An 18876-nucleotide genomic window follows, 5' to 3' on the forward strand; every position below is an offset into this window, starting at 1 on the left:
AGATTTGGCGTAAGAAGTCCTTTATAAGTTTACAGATTTCTTGAGACAGAGACAGACATATATAATAACAAAAATGTGTTTTTCGGTTTCCTTAATGTCTGAAACATTTAAATCGAATTTCGTGATGATTTACAATATTTTCTCATTATATACGTAAAAAGAAGTTTCTAAAATCCATTTTTGACTTTCTTCAAAGTATTATGAAGCACAAAACACTCATGTATGGGACTCATGCAATAAAAATCCGACCAGTAGTCGCAATGGTGTCCGTCTTGCCCAAAGTTCACAATTTTTATATAATGGGTGGAGGTGAGGACATGTAAAACAATTTTACTAAGGAATATACCAGAATGTTTCAAGAAAACATCTTAGCTTGGCTGAACTTGTTAATTGAATAATCTTTATGTCTTATGTAATGTATGTTATCTATGATTTAAGAAAGTCGGCATTCTATCATATATATGCGCATTTTTTCGCAAAGAAAAATACGAGAATCAGTTGAATGTATAATATATTTTCTCTAAATATTACATGTCACGTCTAGGCATATATTAGAATGATAAATGTTATTTAGGTGAATGCTAAAGAGATGCTAAAAACGCACATTCTGCCGAAATGCAAACGTTGTTTTGAAAAATATTAAACGAGTGTTATTTGCGATCTTGTATTCAAGATACGTAAAGGAAATTTTAAGTTATACAAAAGAATATTTATGCCTTTCATATTACAAAAGAATATTTATGCCTTTCATATTAAAGGAAAAAAAATATTTATCTATTATAAAAAAGAGAGGAAATAATTTAATTTTGAATTATCATTTGGCATTACATTGAATGTCCAGAAATATTAATCGTTTCATACTTTTCGAAAAATGCGAAGACATTCTACAGATTGCCAGATTTCCAAATTTGCAGGTAACATATACAATGACACAATGAATTTTAATTCCTTTTATATAATAAAATTCCTTAAAATCTTTTTCATTTAAAATTTTTAAAAGAAATTTCTGTTGTGCTTATTCCATTTTCATTCTACTTATTTTTTTCTCACTAAGTGTCTTCATTAATAAATGGATTTTGAATCTCTCTAGGGCATCCCATAACTTAGCTATTTACTTATCGTCCTAAAATAGCATAATTTGTAGAAAAAAATCACATATTGCAAAATACAGTCCAGCATAATGATATGATAATTACCAATCTAAAATTACATTTTTATTTGAAGTTCAAACTATTGATAAGATATAACGAATTTTTTTTTCGTCATCGATCCCGAGTGTTGAATTTTTTACGGAACTGTAAATATTACTATCTCGGATGACACATGCCCTTTCCCAAATAATAAGTGATTGCCGGATATCGAAGCTTGTGGGAAATTATGCAGTGTGCGCTTTCTTTTTTGTAATAAAAGGAAAGAATATCGTTAACTTGTCCTCTCTCTCTGAATAGACATTTGGAAACGCATCATGAAGTTTTTAGTGCTGTTTGTCCTCGTTGCTGGAGCTTTCGCCTCCGCTGGTAAGTTTTATCACCTCAGTTTGGCTTTTGCGAATAGATTAGGCTTTTGAGTAAAAATACCCCCCCCCCTCTCCCTCCCTGAAAAGGTGATGATGTGTTTCTCGCTGTTATTAGGATGTGTTTCTCGCTGTTTACTGGCGTGTAGGTACAGCAATCGCATATTATATTTTTAGAGTTTAGCATCCCTCGCGTAGCTAATTTGAGAAGTTTGCAATAACTCTAAGGATAATTTTCTTTCCCTGCCCAATCATATCATCAAATATGTTGTGTGTAGGTTTATTGGAAATGGTAATTGGTAAATCTATATTAAATGATAGACAATGATAAAATAAAAATCATTTGGTAGAAAATGGGGAAATAAACACAAATGGTAGAAATTGTTGATGTAAAAGCAATGAGTAGATAATGATGATGTTACGGTATGCCGGAGCTTTCCCCTCCGCTGGTAAATTTTATCAACTTAGTTTGACTTTTGAGAGTAGATAAGGCTTTGTAGAAAAATACTCCCCCCCCCTCCCGGAAAGGTGATACAAATAATATACCAGTATGTTTTTTTCTCTCTGTGTACTGGCATGTACTGCAGTTCCATAGTATATTCACGCCTAGCTATTTTCACATTCATCGCGTAGCTAATTTGAGAAGTCTATAATAATTCTTCAGATAATTTTTCTTCCTTGTTCAATCATTTCATCATATGTGTTGTGTGTAGGTTTATTGGAAATGGTAACTGGTAAAACAATATTAATTGATCGACAAAGTTAAATAAAAACTATTTGATAATAAATGATGAAATAAAAACAAATGATAAGAATTGAGGATGCAAAAGTGATGAGTTGATAATGATGATGTTATGATAAAGGAAAGCGAATAGTAAAACAAGGGTAATTGGTGAAACAAGTGTAATGGGTAGGTAAGTTTCTCATATATTTTCTTCCAATTCTATTATTTCGCAACATTTCTGGTGATTAGATTTATTGGAAATAATAATTAATTATACAATAAAAAATGCTAAGGGAATATTAATTGGTAGGCTATGATGAAAAATTGGTAATCAGAAGATAATGTTAAAGAAATAGTAATTGGTGAGACAAAAGTAACAAAAAGCAAATTTATAAGACAAGAATATAGATAGATATTCACAAAAATGGTTTAAAGCAATACAGTTTTTTTCGACTAATTTGAAGAGGCATGGGGCAATTTCAAGTTTTTCTCTTCAAATTCTTCGTTTTTAAGTAATTTTAATCTAGCTTTAATATTCAATATAAAATAATTTAAATAATTATCTCAAATCGTCAGTTAGGAGATCAGTGGTCTTACACAATATTAATAAAAATAAATTTGTGTTTCCCTTAAATGTATGCATCGCAAATTAACTTTATTCCAGCAAGACGGTTAGGTATAGGTGCTAGACATTACTCAGACTTATCGAAATATATTGATACCAAGAATCAAATGATTACATTATTTTGTAGATTCTAATGATCTGAAAAATGGTTAGAATTCCTATGATATATTTCTTTATTAATTTGTTTATTATATTTAAGATTTATTTTTACTAATCATAATTTATTACATTCTAATCCTACAGATAAATTTTACATCAATATACCAATTTTATCAGCAATGTTTATATTTTAAAAATAATATATATATATATATATATATATATATATATGTAATATTTTTTGGTTGAAGTAGAAAGCAGGTTGGACAATCAGTTAAGAGACTTTGTATCTTTACTTTCGTTTTATTCTCTTCTGAGTGGCAAGCATGATTATTTACAATAAGGCGCAGCGCGACACAAAAGCAGAAGTAAAGAAGAGCAAAAAGGGCCGAAACAAATGATCACTAGTCTTATACAACATAGGATTTCTGGCCTCGCGCCAATTCAATACACGTGGTGACCTTTAACATCTTTTCAAGGGCACCGAAGGATCACTTTGATTTGATACGTAGTACTGATGGCGCATTATTTTTACAAAGGAATTAATTAAACCGAAAATGGAATTAGATCAGGAAATAAGAGAATATTTTACTATGAGCTAAATTAGGATAAAATTTTGGAAATTAATTTTTATTAAATTAAGAGTTTAAAATATCATTACACACACACACACACACACAAGATAATTTAAAAAGGCTTAATGATAGAAGTATAATCACATGCCAAATCAAGAATATATAATACTTAGCAATTGGTTGTTTTAAATGATTAAGATTGCATTTTCAGTTAATTTAATTGAAATTTGTACGTTATAAACAAAGATGCAATTCTTATCTCTCAATTCAAGTGCGCTTAGATAAGAGCGTAGAAATCCTCGATATTTGGAACAGTTTGCTAAAATCAAGCAGCTGATGCTATTCACACCTGCTTCTTCCGATAACAAAACAATCCCTGAAATTATGTAGAAGATGAACAGATGCTGACAAATGCTCAAATTATAACTTAATGTCGTTGTGTTTTTGAATAATTATCTGATATACGAGGATGAATATATTTTCACGTTCAATTTTAACTTGGTAATAAATAAGACAAAAAATGTTAAACAATTTTTGAAAATTGTAGCTTGTTAAATTACAATCAATGTTAAAAGATTTTTAAAAATCACTGAAAGATAATTATTGTATAAATTACTTGAAATATTAAAAGAATGATAAAAAAAATTCAATTTAAAACTGCGAGGGAAAACTTCCAAAGTTCAGCTAAATTTTATACACAAGTACCATCTGTACACATATGGAAGGCGAATGAAAATTATTATTTGAAATAAGTGCAATAATTTATTCAACATGAATGCAAATAAGCAAGAAAAAATAGTATTTTCATCTGTCGGAAAATATAATTTTTAATTTTAAGAAACTTCCGTTGCATTTCTAAGTACTTGGGAGCAAAATTTAAAAATTCTATATAGTTATTCTAAGAAAGTACTGCATAAAAGGATTTCTATAGCGCACTTCTTTCTTTTTTTTATTTACACTTAAGAAAGAAAACATTACAGAATAATTATCATCAAAATAAATCATTAAAAATGTCCCAAGAACATTTGAGCATTTTATTCTTTTTACTTAGAAATAAAATAATAAAAAAATGCTTCTATAATTTAGTATAAAAAGTAATAACTTCTATGTTGGAATATTTCACTAGTTAGAGATCGAAATCATGAACAATAAAAATTAAAATAATTCAATTAGAAATATACTTGATTCATTTTTTTCGCAGAGGATTGTCCTCTTAACTCTCACTATGAAGAGTGCGGCACCGCCTGCCCTCTTACCTGTGACAACTACGAAAACCCTCCTAGAGCGTGCGTCCTGATGTGCGTTTCTGGTTGCTTCTGCGATGAAGGATACGTCAAGACCGAAGATGGCAAATGCGTGAAGCCCGAACGATGCGCCGCTGAAAGTATGAGCGTACTTTTATTGTTTTTATACTTATTAACCCGTTCACTGGCATGGCCTAAGACTGATATTTGGACCACTTATCTAATTAGATGACACATTCTTTGCGATTTCTTAATTATAGTAGATATGTGATTTTCTAATTAGATAGACGGTTCTGTGCAATTAGAAAGTAGGTGTGATCCACAGGTGATGCTCATGGCAATGAATGGGTTAACGACATTAATTATATATATATATATATATATACTAATCACAAACTGGATAACAAAAGTTTGTAATTTATAAACATCCTTATAAGACACACAATCTAAAAACTCAATAAGATAAGGCATAATTTGACACTTGATTTAAGATTTGTTTTTTATATATATTTAGTCCCGTTCAAGATAATCGTTGAAGATTTTTATAATAAATTAAACACATTACAAAATAAGAAATACAGAAATATCCAGGAACACCATAGCAGACTTTATTGTCTCAAGTTAAAAACAACACACCTTTTGAAAGGCGGTTTCAGACCCATTAAAGTCAAACCATATCATCTAATCAGAGCAAATTCCGAAATCTTTAGTACAAACATGCCAAACAAAAAGCAAAAATGAAAGTCTAAGTATAATTTATCAGCCGTTTGTAGTAAATTTTTACAAACTTAGGAGATTCTAAATTTTCTCATTGAAAAAAATAAATTAATTAGAAGTATTAATTAGAAGTTTCCCCACCTTAACAAAAAATTCTGTACTTTGGGTAAGGCCAAGAATATCGTACATAACATTGATGAACGATAATTACGATTTTCAGTATGGACCACCCTTTTTCGTGAATATTTCGCGAGAATATGTATGTTGGATGCATTTTTGCTATTCGAAAATTTGAAACGAGATTTAAGTTGTAGTCACAAGATAAAATACCACATTTCATTGATTTAAGCCATAGCGCTCATAAATTACTTCGTTTATATACATTCAAAAGTACAGGAAGTAGATAGGCCTTGGGCAAGTGTGGTTGAAAATTTTGATGAGTATCAATATTACAGATACTAAACCAGTTACTGGCTAATTTTATTTATCTAGCTCTTATGTTTATTGAGTTCTCTTTTCGAACCGCCAAACGGACACAGTTAGCCTTTGAACAGATTTCGTTGAAAATTTGATGGAATTCCCTTAGCCAAGTTTCATAAGTTTAGCTCAAAGCATTTTTGAGTTATTGTATTCACAGAGAGATAAACATGCAGCCGGAAGTTTATTTTTCGGATTCAGTACAATTTGAAACATGGAGATAAGTCAGTTCGAATTTTCGAGGGCTACAATATTTTCTCTTTACTACATACACATGGAAATTAGAAACAAAACGTTTTTATTTATGCATGGAAAAGAGCGCATTTATAATAGTTTTTTTTTACAAACGAGATTTTGAAATTTCATATAATAATTTCCATAAAAGTTTTGCAAATCTTAATATACTGAGATGTTGTTGTTGTTATTGCTAATCTCCATGGTCTGACTTAGTCAGACCAAATCCAAAAATCCGTTGACAAGAAGAAAGTCAAAAACGAGGAAGGGAGAAGAATAAATTTCTCCTCAAAGAAGTCCTAGACAGTATAGAATATGTTCAGCAGAGGCCTGATGTTGGCAGCATTACGGGCAAAGAGGGTAACATTTTTCACCCTGAGAAAAGAAAAGACATTTAAGGTGGCCACTGGCAAGGCGCGACAGGCAAGTGTTGGTTTTTCTATCACAAGGAAGAATTAAGGACTGCCCCGGCTTATTGGCTCTATACCAATCATGAGCAGGGGGAACCATCGAATTCTTCTTATTTAATAATTTCGCCTGAGAGAACAGTTCTATGGGAGCTCAGCAGAAGATGAAGTCGCTCGGCTGCTTCCTTTCTTTGCAAGCTAATCTGCTATTTCGTTACATGATCCATATGAGATGGGATCCACTGGAAATGAATATCATGCTGAAGTGAAATCAGCTTCAACTTCTGAAGAATAGACAAACTTATCTCCAACATAGGTTCAATTGTTAAGGTGTTCCATTGAGCTGCGGCTATCAGTAAGAATCCAAAGGTTCTTATAATTATTTTCGTGTAAAATGGTCTTAAGCCCCTCATCGATTGCTAGAAGTTCGCTTCTAAAACCGGAACAGAAGTCTGGATTTCGTTGGCATAGAGAAAAACTAGACTGAGGAGTTATAATATAGATGCCACTAACTGCAAAATTGTCTATTTTGCTGCCATCAGTATAGAATTTAATGTCACATTTTGGGATTTTATAATGACTTCCAAGGCCAATTGTCTAAGGTATTTTGGCGTATTTTCCTTTTTATTAATGGGAACAGGGAGGTTGAAATGAAAGTGGACCCTGGTAAGTTCTTCAGTTGGATTCATACAGGAGTGAAGAGAATGGGGCTCTACATACTGAGGTAAAGATAATTAATTAATATCTTTATTCTTCCCATTTCCAGAAAAGAACTGTGTTGACAAGCCTGAAACCGGTATGTGCCGAGGTTACTTCCCCATGTGGTACTACGATGAAGATGCAAGAGATTGCAAGCAATTCATCTATGGCGGTTGCCAGGGCAACGGAAACCGATACGTTACAAAGGAGCAATGCTTAAAGAAATGCGCCAGTAAGATTTTATTTTGATTAGTATTCGCCTTCGTATCCCTTGTATAATATTATACCATAGAGTATCTATGTATTATCTGAGTTTTTACGATAAATCGAAATTTAGACCATTTCAATTGTATTCTTTTATGTTTGTTTTTAAGTTTAGGCAACATCATAATTGTTGATACCATATGAATGAAATTTCTCTTTTCAGGCATCTTCAAAGCTGACTCTGACAGGTGCTCCCTGCCAGCCGAAACCGGATTGTGCAGAGGCTACTTCCCCAGATATTATTTCGACAAAGAAGCCGGTCAGTGCAAGAAGTTCGTCTACGGCGGATGCGGTGGCAACGAAAACAACTTCGCGACTGAAGAGGAATGCGAAAGCGAATGCGGAAACCGAGCCGGTAATGGGATTTCATTAGAATTCTCTAGTTTAATTATTCCTAATCAGAACAAAGTAGCAATCACTGTTTCTTGTTCAAAACTCTCCCTGCATCCTTAATGAGTTGGTTAAAAGGAAAAATCCATCATTACTGTATTATCTGCCCCCTTCAATTCCCTTTCATATTGTTTAAGTCAATTACTCATTTAAAAACTTGTAGAAAGCAGAAAATGAGAACAAATAAAAATATCACATCTTTATAAAGATTTAAATTCTTATTTAATTGATTCTTAACATAGATAAAGATTAATTATATATTCTTCTTGCATTAGAAGGCGCAGTTTAGCTAAGATTGGTTGTTGCGGCATTAAAACTCACACTCAACCAACCAACTTGCACCAGAAACGTGGGAGTATTATGTAAGCTCTTAATTTTAATTTAATTATATTAACGTCCAGTTTTTTAAAGCAACACTAGGGCTATTTTGTGACAGACCTCATAATGTTGAGCCGCGGTCAGATGACGAGGACGACACATGCGCTAGAATCCTCCTCCCCAAATTTCCGCACCACACCAGTGGGAGGGCATTTAGCCCCAACCGATTTAACGTGCACCAAACTCGTTTACACGACGGTTCTTCGGTTGTGAAATCGGGTCTCCAGCTTCAAACCCTCCGGGTCCGAAGCCGAGATCTTACCTCCTGGCCTCCGTGACCCTGTAAGCTCTTAAGATCACTTGTTATATTATCAAGAGGCAGATATTTTATATAAAATCAAAGGATCTGGTTATAATGATGTCCATACTTCTTCAATCCTTGACCTACGAATTTACTAAACATCCTAATTAGATGACACTTCCTATTTGGGATATTTATTATTATATTTAATTCCTACAATAATATAAGGTAAATTGAGATTTTGAGGATTTTTTGAGTGATTATTAATTACACATCACTTTTACAAAATTCCGTATTAAAAATTAAAAATTCAGTAATTCGGTGCGCGAGTCAGAAGATGTTAACCTCATGCTGCGTTCTTTTCACGAAGTCAAATCACCAGTATTTATTAATCTGCATTCTTTAAAGAAAGGAAAGGCAAGGATAGATATTTTTAAATCAGAATGACAAGTTATTGATAATTTATTTTTTTTTGTTTCAGAACAAAAAAAATGATTTAATTTCTTTCTGAGCAACTATTAACCTATACGGTTACATATAATTTACAATCTCGCCATAAAACCTGATCATCAAAACACATATTTACAGAGGGAAAATGAATTTTGATTGAAAGGCAATCAATTAAGTTGCAGCATCTCATCTTTTTTTACATTTTAATTTCTAATTACTAACGACCTAGATTCAGAAATTAAATTGTAATATTTTGTGGTGATAGTAATAACAACCGAAAAGATTTCCCATGCATTTACTACACGATTTACTTTCGTCTTCCACTAAATTGGTCTCCTCCTTTTCCAACAGCTCAAGTCTGCGGCGAGAATGAACGTTACAATGGATGCGGAACTGCCTGCCCCTTGACTTGCGAGAACTACGACAACCCACCCAAATTCTGCAACCTCATGTGCAAGATCGGATGCGAATGCGAGAATGGATTCGTCCGACGTGCCGACGGAAAATGCGTCAGGCCCGATCAATGCCCAAACAGACAGGGTAAGTGTTCTACGTTTAAACGTAAAAACTATGTATTTTTTTAGCGTAATAAATCTTTTTTGAATTAATAGAGATATTACATCAACCAAACAAAAATTAGGCTCATCTTTTTAAAAATCTTAGGAGATGTTTTACTCTGGAAATGAATGCTGTTGATGTTACTTATGGCACTTGCCATAGACAAGCTTGCTGGCAAAGTCAGCAATTTAAGCCAGATTTGTGCAATAGATTCTGAGGGTAAAGACTCCTAAGCACCTGAGGGCAGAAGTCTGATTTCTATTTCATATGAAGATGACACTCACATACTCGCTTTCACAAACCTTTTTTACAGGGGGAGGGGGGCTATTTCACACACGTCACAGATAAGGCACAGGGTAAAGAAGTTCAGGACTCGAATTTGGGACGTCTAGATGAAGGGGAAGACGCGCTACCCCTAGTCCAGAACGCCAGCATAACAATCCGTGAAATACCTTGTCGATATGTCCTCCAAGCCACATATCCCTCTGGCAATGAATAAACTAAACTAGAACTAAATTAATGTATCAATAGGTCAAATAAACTTAAATTAATTAGTATTTTGCATTTGCATTAAACTTTGGTTTAGATTTATAGTTTGTGCATATAAAACTATAACTATAGTCCAGAATAAATGCCTATTCAAGTAATAGTTGTAAATAAGCTGAGTCGTTATTAGATTATTTAAAAATATGATGACGTTTCTGTGTCCCTGGCTTCAAAAAAAGACAATTTGTAACTATTTTCAGTAATTTAAATCTGATTACATCTATCATAAATGCTATTATATTATATTACCTTAATTTAGTATACACCGTCCTCTATTAATAGATAATTGACTTTTCGCTACTAACCCAACCCAACCAGCCGTACAAATTCTATATTAGCGGGTCAAATTCGGTTTCAAAAAAAAAGAAAAAAAAAAAAAGGGGGGGTGCAGGATGTAGAGCAAAGACATGCATGGTGATAACTCGTTTTACATCCTGTACCCTTCATATGAGACAGAAACCGGTCCAGGAGTATAGAATTTGTATGGCCATTTAAGACGGAGCAATAGTGAAAGGGTTCATGAGCGTAATCGAATTGAATTAAATTTTTTACATTGAATCATTCATTGGCTGAGAATTGTTCTCTAATTTGGTTTCATTTCAGCCGCTCTTGACCGCCCAGACTGCGACAAAGCTCCCGAAACCGGAGTATGCAGAGCCTACATGCCCCGATACTACTATGACCAGCAAGCCGGCCAGTGTCTGAAGTTCATTTACGGAGGATGCGGAGGAAACAGGAACAACTTCGAAACTGAAGAGGAGTGCTACAACAAATGTGGAGGTAAAATTTACAGTACTATGATCTACCTATAAAAACCCTCAATCAAGTATAATATTAGAATTTCCTATAGTAAATATAGGAAAATTTATTTTTTAGAAAGGTTGTAACTTGCAAGAATTTTATTGTTATTCATTTTCGATTTGTTTTATAGCCTATTTTTATATTTTCTATTCTTAGTAATTTGAAAAAAAAATATATATATAAGGCATTAATTTTAATAGTAACTTAATTGATAATTTTCAGACTATTAGAGGCATACATAAACTTCGTATTGTAGAAACACTATAAAATAATAAATAATTATATTATTTGAGTATAATAAATAAACAGCTATGAAAATTATAAAATCTAAATATTTTGTATAATCCTTCTTTCGGTTTGTTATATTTTATAAAATACTTTTGCTACTCAAGCATTTTAAACAATATAGTTCTATTATTTTGTGTCTAAAGCTGACCGAACGAAGCTTTAAATGTGTTAAGTCAATCAATCGGCGTTTTGAGATAATGCCACCGGTTAATTGATGGATCCTCTTCGAAGTGTCCATTGGGTGATTTGAGGTAATTTTTACTAGTAGGAAAAATTTACAAATATTTGCATATTAAGAACTAATTTTCCAAATTATGTGATTAAAATTATATAGTATACAAGAGGAATTCAAATTGATTACCATATTAACAAGAAGCAATAACTTAGCTTAAAGTAATTACAGTCTTGAACTAATGCAATTTTTTATTAAGAAAAGTATTGAACAAATGAAGTTCTAATTAATAATGAAGAAAAGTCTTGAACTTATTTCAAACAATTTTTTGACTATTATCCATTGCTTCTAGCGAGTTACATAGGCGCATCATTAGACATTGAATACTGACATACAGATACTGAAAAATGGCTGCAGGTGAAAGAAATTTTAAGCACTTGAAAATGAAAACTCCCATTATATTATAACATCTTTTCTTTGTCTATATCAGTGAATAAAGGGAGCGTGCGCAATTGAAATAGAGATAGCAATGTCGCTTCGATCACATCGACTTATGTCGAAGACTCTCCGTGTATATGGTGGCTGGCGCAATTATATAAATCTGTCCTAGCCACATTCTCCTAGCGGAGACAATAATACTGGGGTTACTCTGATTCAGGTCTAAATTACATTCTGTGGATGAGTGAATGAAATGTATGAATGAAGTCTGCCGTGTGAAAAGGGCTGTGACGCATGAATAGCTAAGACATACTCTTGGCCTTAGATGGCGTTACTGAAACTAAAGAAAATCTCTGCTTAAAATCGCTTGTCATAGCGGGCCTGTCTATGGCAATGTCATAAGCAACAACATCAACTTATTGTATCATGATCATCGATTTATTGTATTATCATCGTCGATTTATTGTATCATTCCGATTAAGTTAAGTTCGAAATAAGTGGCAATACTAAGTCACCATGAAAACAAACAAAAAAAATTATTCCTTTTTATTTTGGTTTAGAATATTCGATTATAAAATATATTTGGAGAATATAAACAAAATATTGTAAAAAAAATATATTAATTTTATTGGAATCAGAGAACTGTTATTATTATACCTGTAAACATGATGCTTCAATGACTATGAGCGCGCTTCACAGTATCGAACGGTGAGATTGTCTCCTGTTTAAATGTTTTCCTTGTGACCAAAGAAGTCACTCACGTGATTTCTTTCAGTTTGTCATAACATTTTTTTTCTTTCTTTATGTGTCTACACCAAATTTATCATCATTTGCATTAAGGGCATTTTGAACCGCCTTTTATCTTTCTGTAACTCACATTCAGCTAAAGCTTTATTTTTATTGATAGAAGAAATAAATGTCTTTTTATTTAACTTCTGTTCAGCTCTCCAATCCTTTTCCCGGGAAATCTGCAACCTCGAGGCTGAAGTGGGTCCATGCAAGGCCGCTTTCCGACGATTCTTCTTCAACAGGAAGACCGGACAATGCGAGCGGTTCATCTATGGTGGGTGCCAAGGAAACGAGAACAACTTCGAAACCCAGCGGGAATGCGAGAACCGCTGCCTCGTCTAAGAAGGTAATTCATAATTCTTTTCCATATTCCTAAATTTAGCTATGAGTGGATTATATATTTAATATTTCAGTATTTAGAATTCCGTGACTGTATTTTCCATACATAAATTTGTCTTAGTACTATTATAATGATATCAGTGTCTTTAATGATGTCGAGTCATTCAGCGTGCTCAATATAGTAACTAGAAAAAGTTGTTATGATATTAATATATCACTGCCATCTACACAGTCAACGGTCTGCAATATTTGTGAAGAATTAATTTAAAAAAATGTATTTAATACTTTAACATATGCATTTATTTTGATAATGTGCAAACATATTCATAATTAATGATAACACATTCAAACATATACAACATATATTTAACAAAAAGTTTTAGAATTTTCCTTTGTGTGATAATTTTAAAAATAAGCGATAAAACATTAATTACCTAAAATAAAAGACATAATGGTTAAATACGAAGTCAATAGCAATATTCAATTTGCTTAGTTCATGAATCATCACACAGTGTAGCACTGGCAAATAAATTCGGCGGTAGAATCAAACACACACACACACACACACACACACACACACACACACACACACACACACACACACACACACACACACACACACACACACACACACACACACACACACACACACACACACACACACACACACACACACACACACACACACACACACACACACACACACACACACGTAGTGTGAGCGGACAATAACAGTTATTTGGGCTATCACCACATGTTGTATGAGCGGCCATTTGTTAATAAATCAAGACTGAACTAAAACTTTTGCTTAAAAAATGAAGATGTTCGTAATACATCTGGTGGCTTGTCATTTATTAACATCTTGACATCTGCACAATTGCAAATGAAATTGTAGAGATTGTCCTAATTCTCTACTAAATTTTAAGCAACAAAAAGATTTTTGTCGGTTTGTTCTATATGCTTATATTGAGAAAATGTTTATAAATTTTTTTATGAAAATCATATTAATGCTAAGAGTTTAGAAATTACGAATGATAATGTTTTTTTTCCAAGGAATTATAATATGTTTTTTTGAAGGATTATTCACATGATTGATTTTTGAATGTTAATTTGGATAATTGTTAAAAAGCTACAACTATTGCATAAAATCTAAAACATCTACTATATAATTATATTGCACACTGAAAAAAAAGAAAAACATTTAAATTTTATTTTTAATGTTCATAACACACTTGCGAATTATTATTATTATCATTCTTTTTCTTCAAATAAAATAAAGAAGCGATGAAATTGTTTCACTAAAATTTTTACAACAATATAAGTAAAATGTGTGAGATAAACCTATGCTATAACTTAAAGAGTTATTATGTAAGGAATACTAATTACAAATTTATTGAAAATTAATTAAATTAAGATAAAATAATAACATAGGAACGTTGGTACAAAAAAATGCTGAAATTGCAGTTCAGGACATTGTAATATGATAATATTTTGGTCTTGATTTATTCGTTTGTCTTCGTCTGGATTTGAAGCAATACTTGCGCCGTTCTAAAGATTTTTACAACACATATTTTAAATGAAGAACATATCTATGTCTTATAATAAATTATTATAAGCTAGTTTCATATATTTTGTTATTAACGATTCTAATACAATACAATTTACAGTACAATGCCACATCACACAATTTATAGAGATTATGCCACATTATGCAATTTACAGATATTGTGTCATGTCACAAAAATTTAGATACTGTGCCACATCAAACAATTTACAAATGTATCGTATTATCACAATTTTAGATACTATGTCATATCACGCAGTTTACAAATATTACGTCTTATCACTCAGTTTACAAATATTACGTCTTATCACAATTTTAGATACTATGTCATATCACGCAGTTTACAAATATTTTATCACATGATATTATTTATAATTTAAAGATAGATACAGATCAGTTAAGATTTCATGATTAAGAAGTAATTTAGGTCATTAATTGTTTAATAATGAAATTTAATGCCAGATTTTTCTTTTACAGCCGATGACATCCGAAGAGCAGTGATGCAACCAACTTCAACTTGTTGCATTCCATTTGGACATACGATGAAGATATGATCTTTTGTACTTAATTGTTAAATAAAAGACTTTTTTCATCCTTTACAATGTTTTTTATTTCTTCCATATTTAATAATTGTAAGAATATAATGAAATGAATACTATAATATATTCAAGCTAAAAGGTATTAACTTACATACACTTAATAAAGGTCAAATGCAAGTCATATTTCAGTTTTAGACATTTTTTAAAATTACAGTCAGTCATCCCGTTACCACAGAACTAAGCCTCATAAATAAACAAAGATTATTTTGACTGAATGTTATGCTACTCATAGTTTTAAAGACTATTGGGAAATTTTAACACAAAATAAAGAGTAAAGGAAACGAACAGAAATCGGATATACTTTTTGACTTCAATAGTCAAAATGAAGCAACATTCATTTGAATATCAACATGAACATTTATACCTATATACAGTGTGGCAATGACATACTTCATTTTCAACAAATTTTATTTCATTTTTATTACATATTTCAGTGTATAATATTTCTATAAATTGCATTCATAATCAGTTTTCATATCTATTTTCTTTCTTAAATTATTTCAATACATATAAAATTTAAATTTAAAAAAAATCTTAAATAAAAAAAGAAAGAAGTACCCTGAAGTGCTTGGTTTAAATCTAGAATTTTTGATTGTCAGTCTGAACTTTATAAAACTGAAATATCTCAGAATTTCTTTTCTATTATCTCTCTATATAAAATGTAAATATCTCATTAATTGATTAATAATGAAATCACACAAACTCTCAGTTTGAAAATTTGAAATCTGTTGAATAGTTGCCTCTAGGTTAATTAGTGCTCATTAAGAAAGCATTTAAAAAACTTTTGACTAGAATTTTAATTAGTTAAAATTTCACTAAATTTAAACGTTTTTCGATGATAACTTCAGAAAATGCTATTTGATGGTCTCTTTTTACATCATCCTTAAGTTGAAATATTAAAAGATATAAATTTCCATTTCCCGCTATTGTTTCAATTTTAACGAATTTTTAAAAAATAATTATGAACAAGATAAGAAATTAAATTCTTAGAACACGTTATTAAGAAATTAAGTGCATCATCAAATATTTTACTAGCATATTTTTGCACTAATAAAAATGGAAGATGTTTATATTGTTTTCTTTTGAAATAAACTTCAAAGCAAAATTTTGACTTTTGTATTTGTTTTGGAATAAATTGGAATTGCTGTTTCATATTTTTTTACTATATACACGTAATAGTATATATATTAAATCTTATTTTTTAAAACTATGCAATTTTCATACAATTTAAAATTTTGTTCTGTAACTAAACTTTCAATTCATTCAATTTATACATTATGCGTCTTTTTAAAATTTTCCCAGAATTTTAACGCATTTCATAAGTTTTAAAACGAATTTTATTACATTATTCAAATATCAATACTTTTAAAAACGATATCAATAACTTTTATTTTGGACTTTTTCCTCTAATTTTGCAAAATTTTCAGATGTTATCAAATGATATTCATTCTTTCTTCAATTATTCAATTTCATGTTATTTTTTACAATTTACAGAATGTTTTTCAATTTTTTTTTGTCTATTAATTGAAATGCTAATTTTTATTATAATTTCGGTTACACTTATGAACATGGTATCGCTCTCAAACTTGAATTTCCTAAAGAGATTTATCACCAAATTTGATATCAAATTTAATACACCTAACATCCCGGATACCTGGATATTCATCTTAATGGTTGACGAAAATTTGCTTAATTGTCACAACAAGACAGTACCATACTCTTATAAGATTGGTTTTTATAACTTTGAAACGGTTGCACTTATGGTAAAGACTTGCTATAGTAATAAGTAAAGCTGTGGGGCAGAATCAATGGCGGATCGCTCATTAAGGCTGCAGAGTTACAGCACCCCATGAACGTATTTTTAAAGTTTTTTTTCTTTTTTTTTATCAAATTATCTTAGCTTTATATTTTAAGATTTCGACACTCTTACTTCGACACTCTGAGTGATTTAAGTGATGAACAAAAATGAAAAAATAAGATCAGAAGTGAAACAATAAGGGAGAGAAATGCAGGCTGAGGCAATTCATCATGCAGCCCATGTAAACTCATAATTCATACAACTCATCTGTTATATTTGAAGAAACAATCTTTTTTTCGTTTTGAATTTAGAGAAGCTGGAGCTGCAATTAGAGTAGATCCGGTTTGTAGAACAGATCTTTTTCTTCCCTTTCTATAAAAAGTTATCTTTCGCATCTCAGTTTTTTTTCTTCTTCTTTCTCTCTCTTTGAACACTTATGAGTCTTCCATTCGATTCTTGTTGCCTCGACAGAAACTAATCTGTTTTGTTAAATATTCATTTTCTTTTGTTATAGGTTGCACTTAGATAAAAAAAATAATACGGAAATAACTTTAAAGTTACCCAGATGAAGATAAGATATCAATTATTATTAAATATTTCATGTAAAACCCGTTGAGTATTGCAGATCTACTTTTACACATCTTATCTGATATTCATTTTTGAACGAATATTATCGAGCTGATTCGGCGAAAATGAAAATATGTGTGGGGAGGCAGGATCTAATAATTTTATCAGTTGAATTATCACTTCACTATATGCATTATTTTCTATTTTCAAAATAAAAGGAATTGATATCATATCATTGTTATTTAATATACTTGAAATGCAAAACACAGTCGGAGATAGCGTTGAAGTTAAGAATTTCAGGTTATTTAAACCCAAAATTCCTGACTTGCCGAGAGGAAGTTATTTAGATTTGTTTTCAAAATCTTGTTGAAAATAAAATTTTAAAATTTGTTTGTATAATTATGCATAATCTTAATTCAATATTATTTAAAAAATTTTTTTCTTTTAATTTTTTTTCTTTTTTTCTTATCTTGTATAACATTATAGAATTAGAAGTATAATTCCAAAGTTTTGTTTAATTATTTTTTTATTATATCCAAATTATAAAGAATGCAATATACCAGTGACAATTTTTCTAGTAGATAGATTGTTAAATAGTATCTAAAGAAGAAAAAAAATACCCTCTGAAATGTATAGAAAAATAAATTTGAAAATTTATTGAAATAATTGAAACAAAGAAAAAAAAATTTCAAATAATGAAAAGAACTATGAATTTTGATAGGAATTTTATTTAAATATCTAGTTTATTATCATGCTGTGTATATTCAAAATAATTTATGACTAGAGCTTGATATTCAGAATAAAACTGTAAATACCTATCGCTATAGAAATATGTTCTTTATAAATGTATGAAATGTCTCTTCATGTAAAATGTTGTCTTTGCATTTAGATTTACACGAATTAGGTTTTTTAAAAAGCATCATACTATTTCCAATATGCACCCAATTTTTTTAGTTAAAAATAGATAAAAAATGTAACATTCGTAATTTCAAATAAACAGTTAAAGACTTATAAGTAATTGAAAAATTGAATTCCTAATGTTAAATAAGAGTTCACGTTTTTTTCAATCATTTCCAAGATACAATGAATTTTTGAGAATGAAAACATTCGTGTTTCGGCATATTTCACTCCTATTAACGGAAAGAGAAAAAAATATCTCAGACGAAAATGACTACAGTCACAACTAAGATGAAAGATTGGATAATTGAAAGTATAATTATTAGGAACTTCTTTTAAGAACTAAACATATTTAAGAAAAAAAAATTCTTTATCTTTTTTTTCTTATATTATCGTTTATTTTAAACCAAATTATCCAAAATTTTATATGTAGGATTTATCATGATGCTGAATCACTGATGGATGTAAAATTTAGGGATTACA

The 18876-nt window shown here is 30.7% G+C and overlaps 1 protein-coding gene across 1 annotated transcript; it reads left to right on the top strand.

Annotated features, from left to right (window-relative positions):
• Window positions 1-1359: 1359 nt before the first annotated feature.
• Window positions 1360-15134, top strand: LOC129968586 (actinia tenebrosa protease inhibitors-like). Its single transcript, XM_056082679.1, has 8 exons — window positions 1360-1517; window positions 4738-4920; window positions 7382-7546; window positions 7742-7933; window positions 9389-9577; window positions 10745-10921; window positions 12784-12975; window positions 15010-15134. Exons 1-7 carry the CDS (start codon window positions 1466-1468, stop codon window positions 12969-12971), a joined length of 1146 nt encoding a protein of 381 aa, XP_055938654.1. The 5' UTR covers window positions 1360-1465; the 3' UTR covers window positions 12972-12975; window positions 15010-15134.
• Window positions 15135-18876: the final 3742 nt, after the last annotated feature.

This window comes from Argiope bruennichi, chromosome 1 (assembly GCF_947563725.1).
Source record: "Argiope bruennichi chromosome 1, qqArgBrue1.1, whole genome shotgun sequence".
NCBI lineage: Eukaryota > Metazoa > Arthropoda > Arachnida > Araneae > Araneidae > Argiope > Argiope bruennichi.

What these genes read in the sequence shown, in the direction of transcription:
- LOC129968586 (XM_056082679.1), top strand. Translation starts at nt 1,466, where the DNA reads ATGAAGTTTTTAGTGCTGTTTGTCCTCGTTGCTGGAGCTTTCGCCTCC. An exon ending in CGAATGCGGAAACCGAGCCG is followed by an intron (nt 7,934 to 9,388) that starts GTAATGGGATTT and finishes CTTTTCCAACAG; the next exon opens with CTCAAGTCTGCGGCGAGAAT. An exon ending in TCAATGCCCAAACAGACAGG is followed by an intron (nt 9,578 to 10,744) that starts GTAAGTGTTCTA and finishes GTTTCATTTCAG; the next exon opens with CCGCTCTTGACCGCCCAGAC.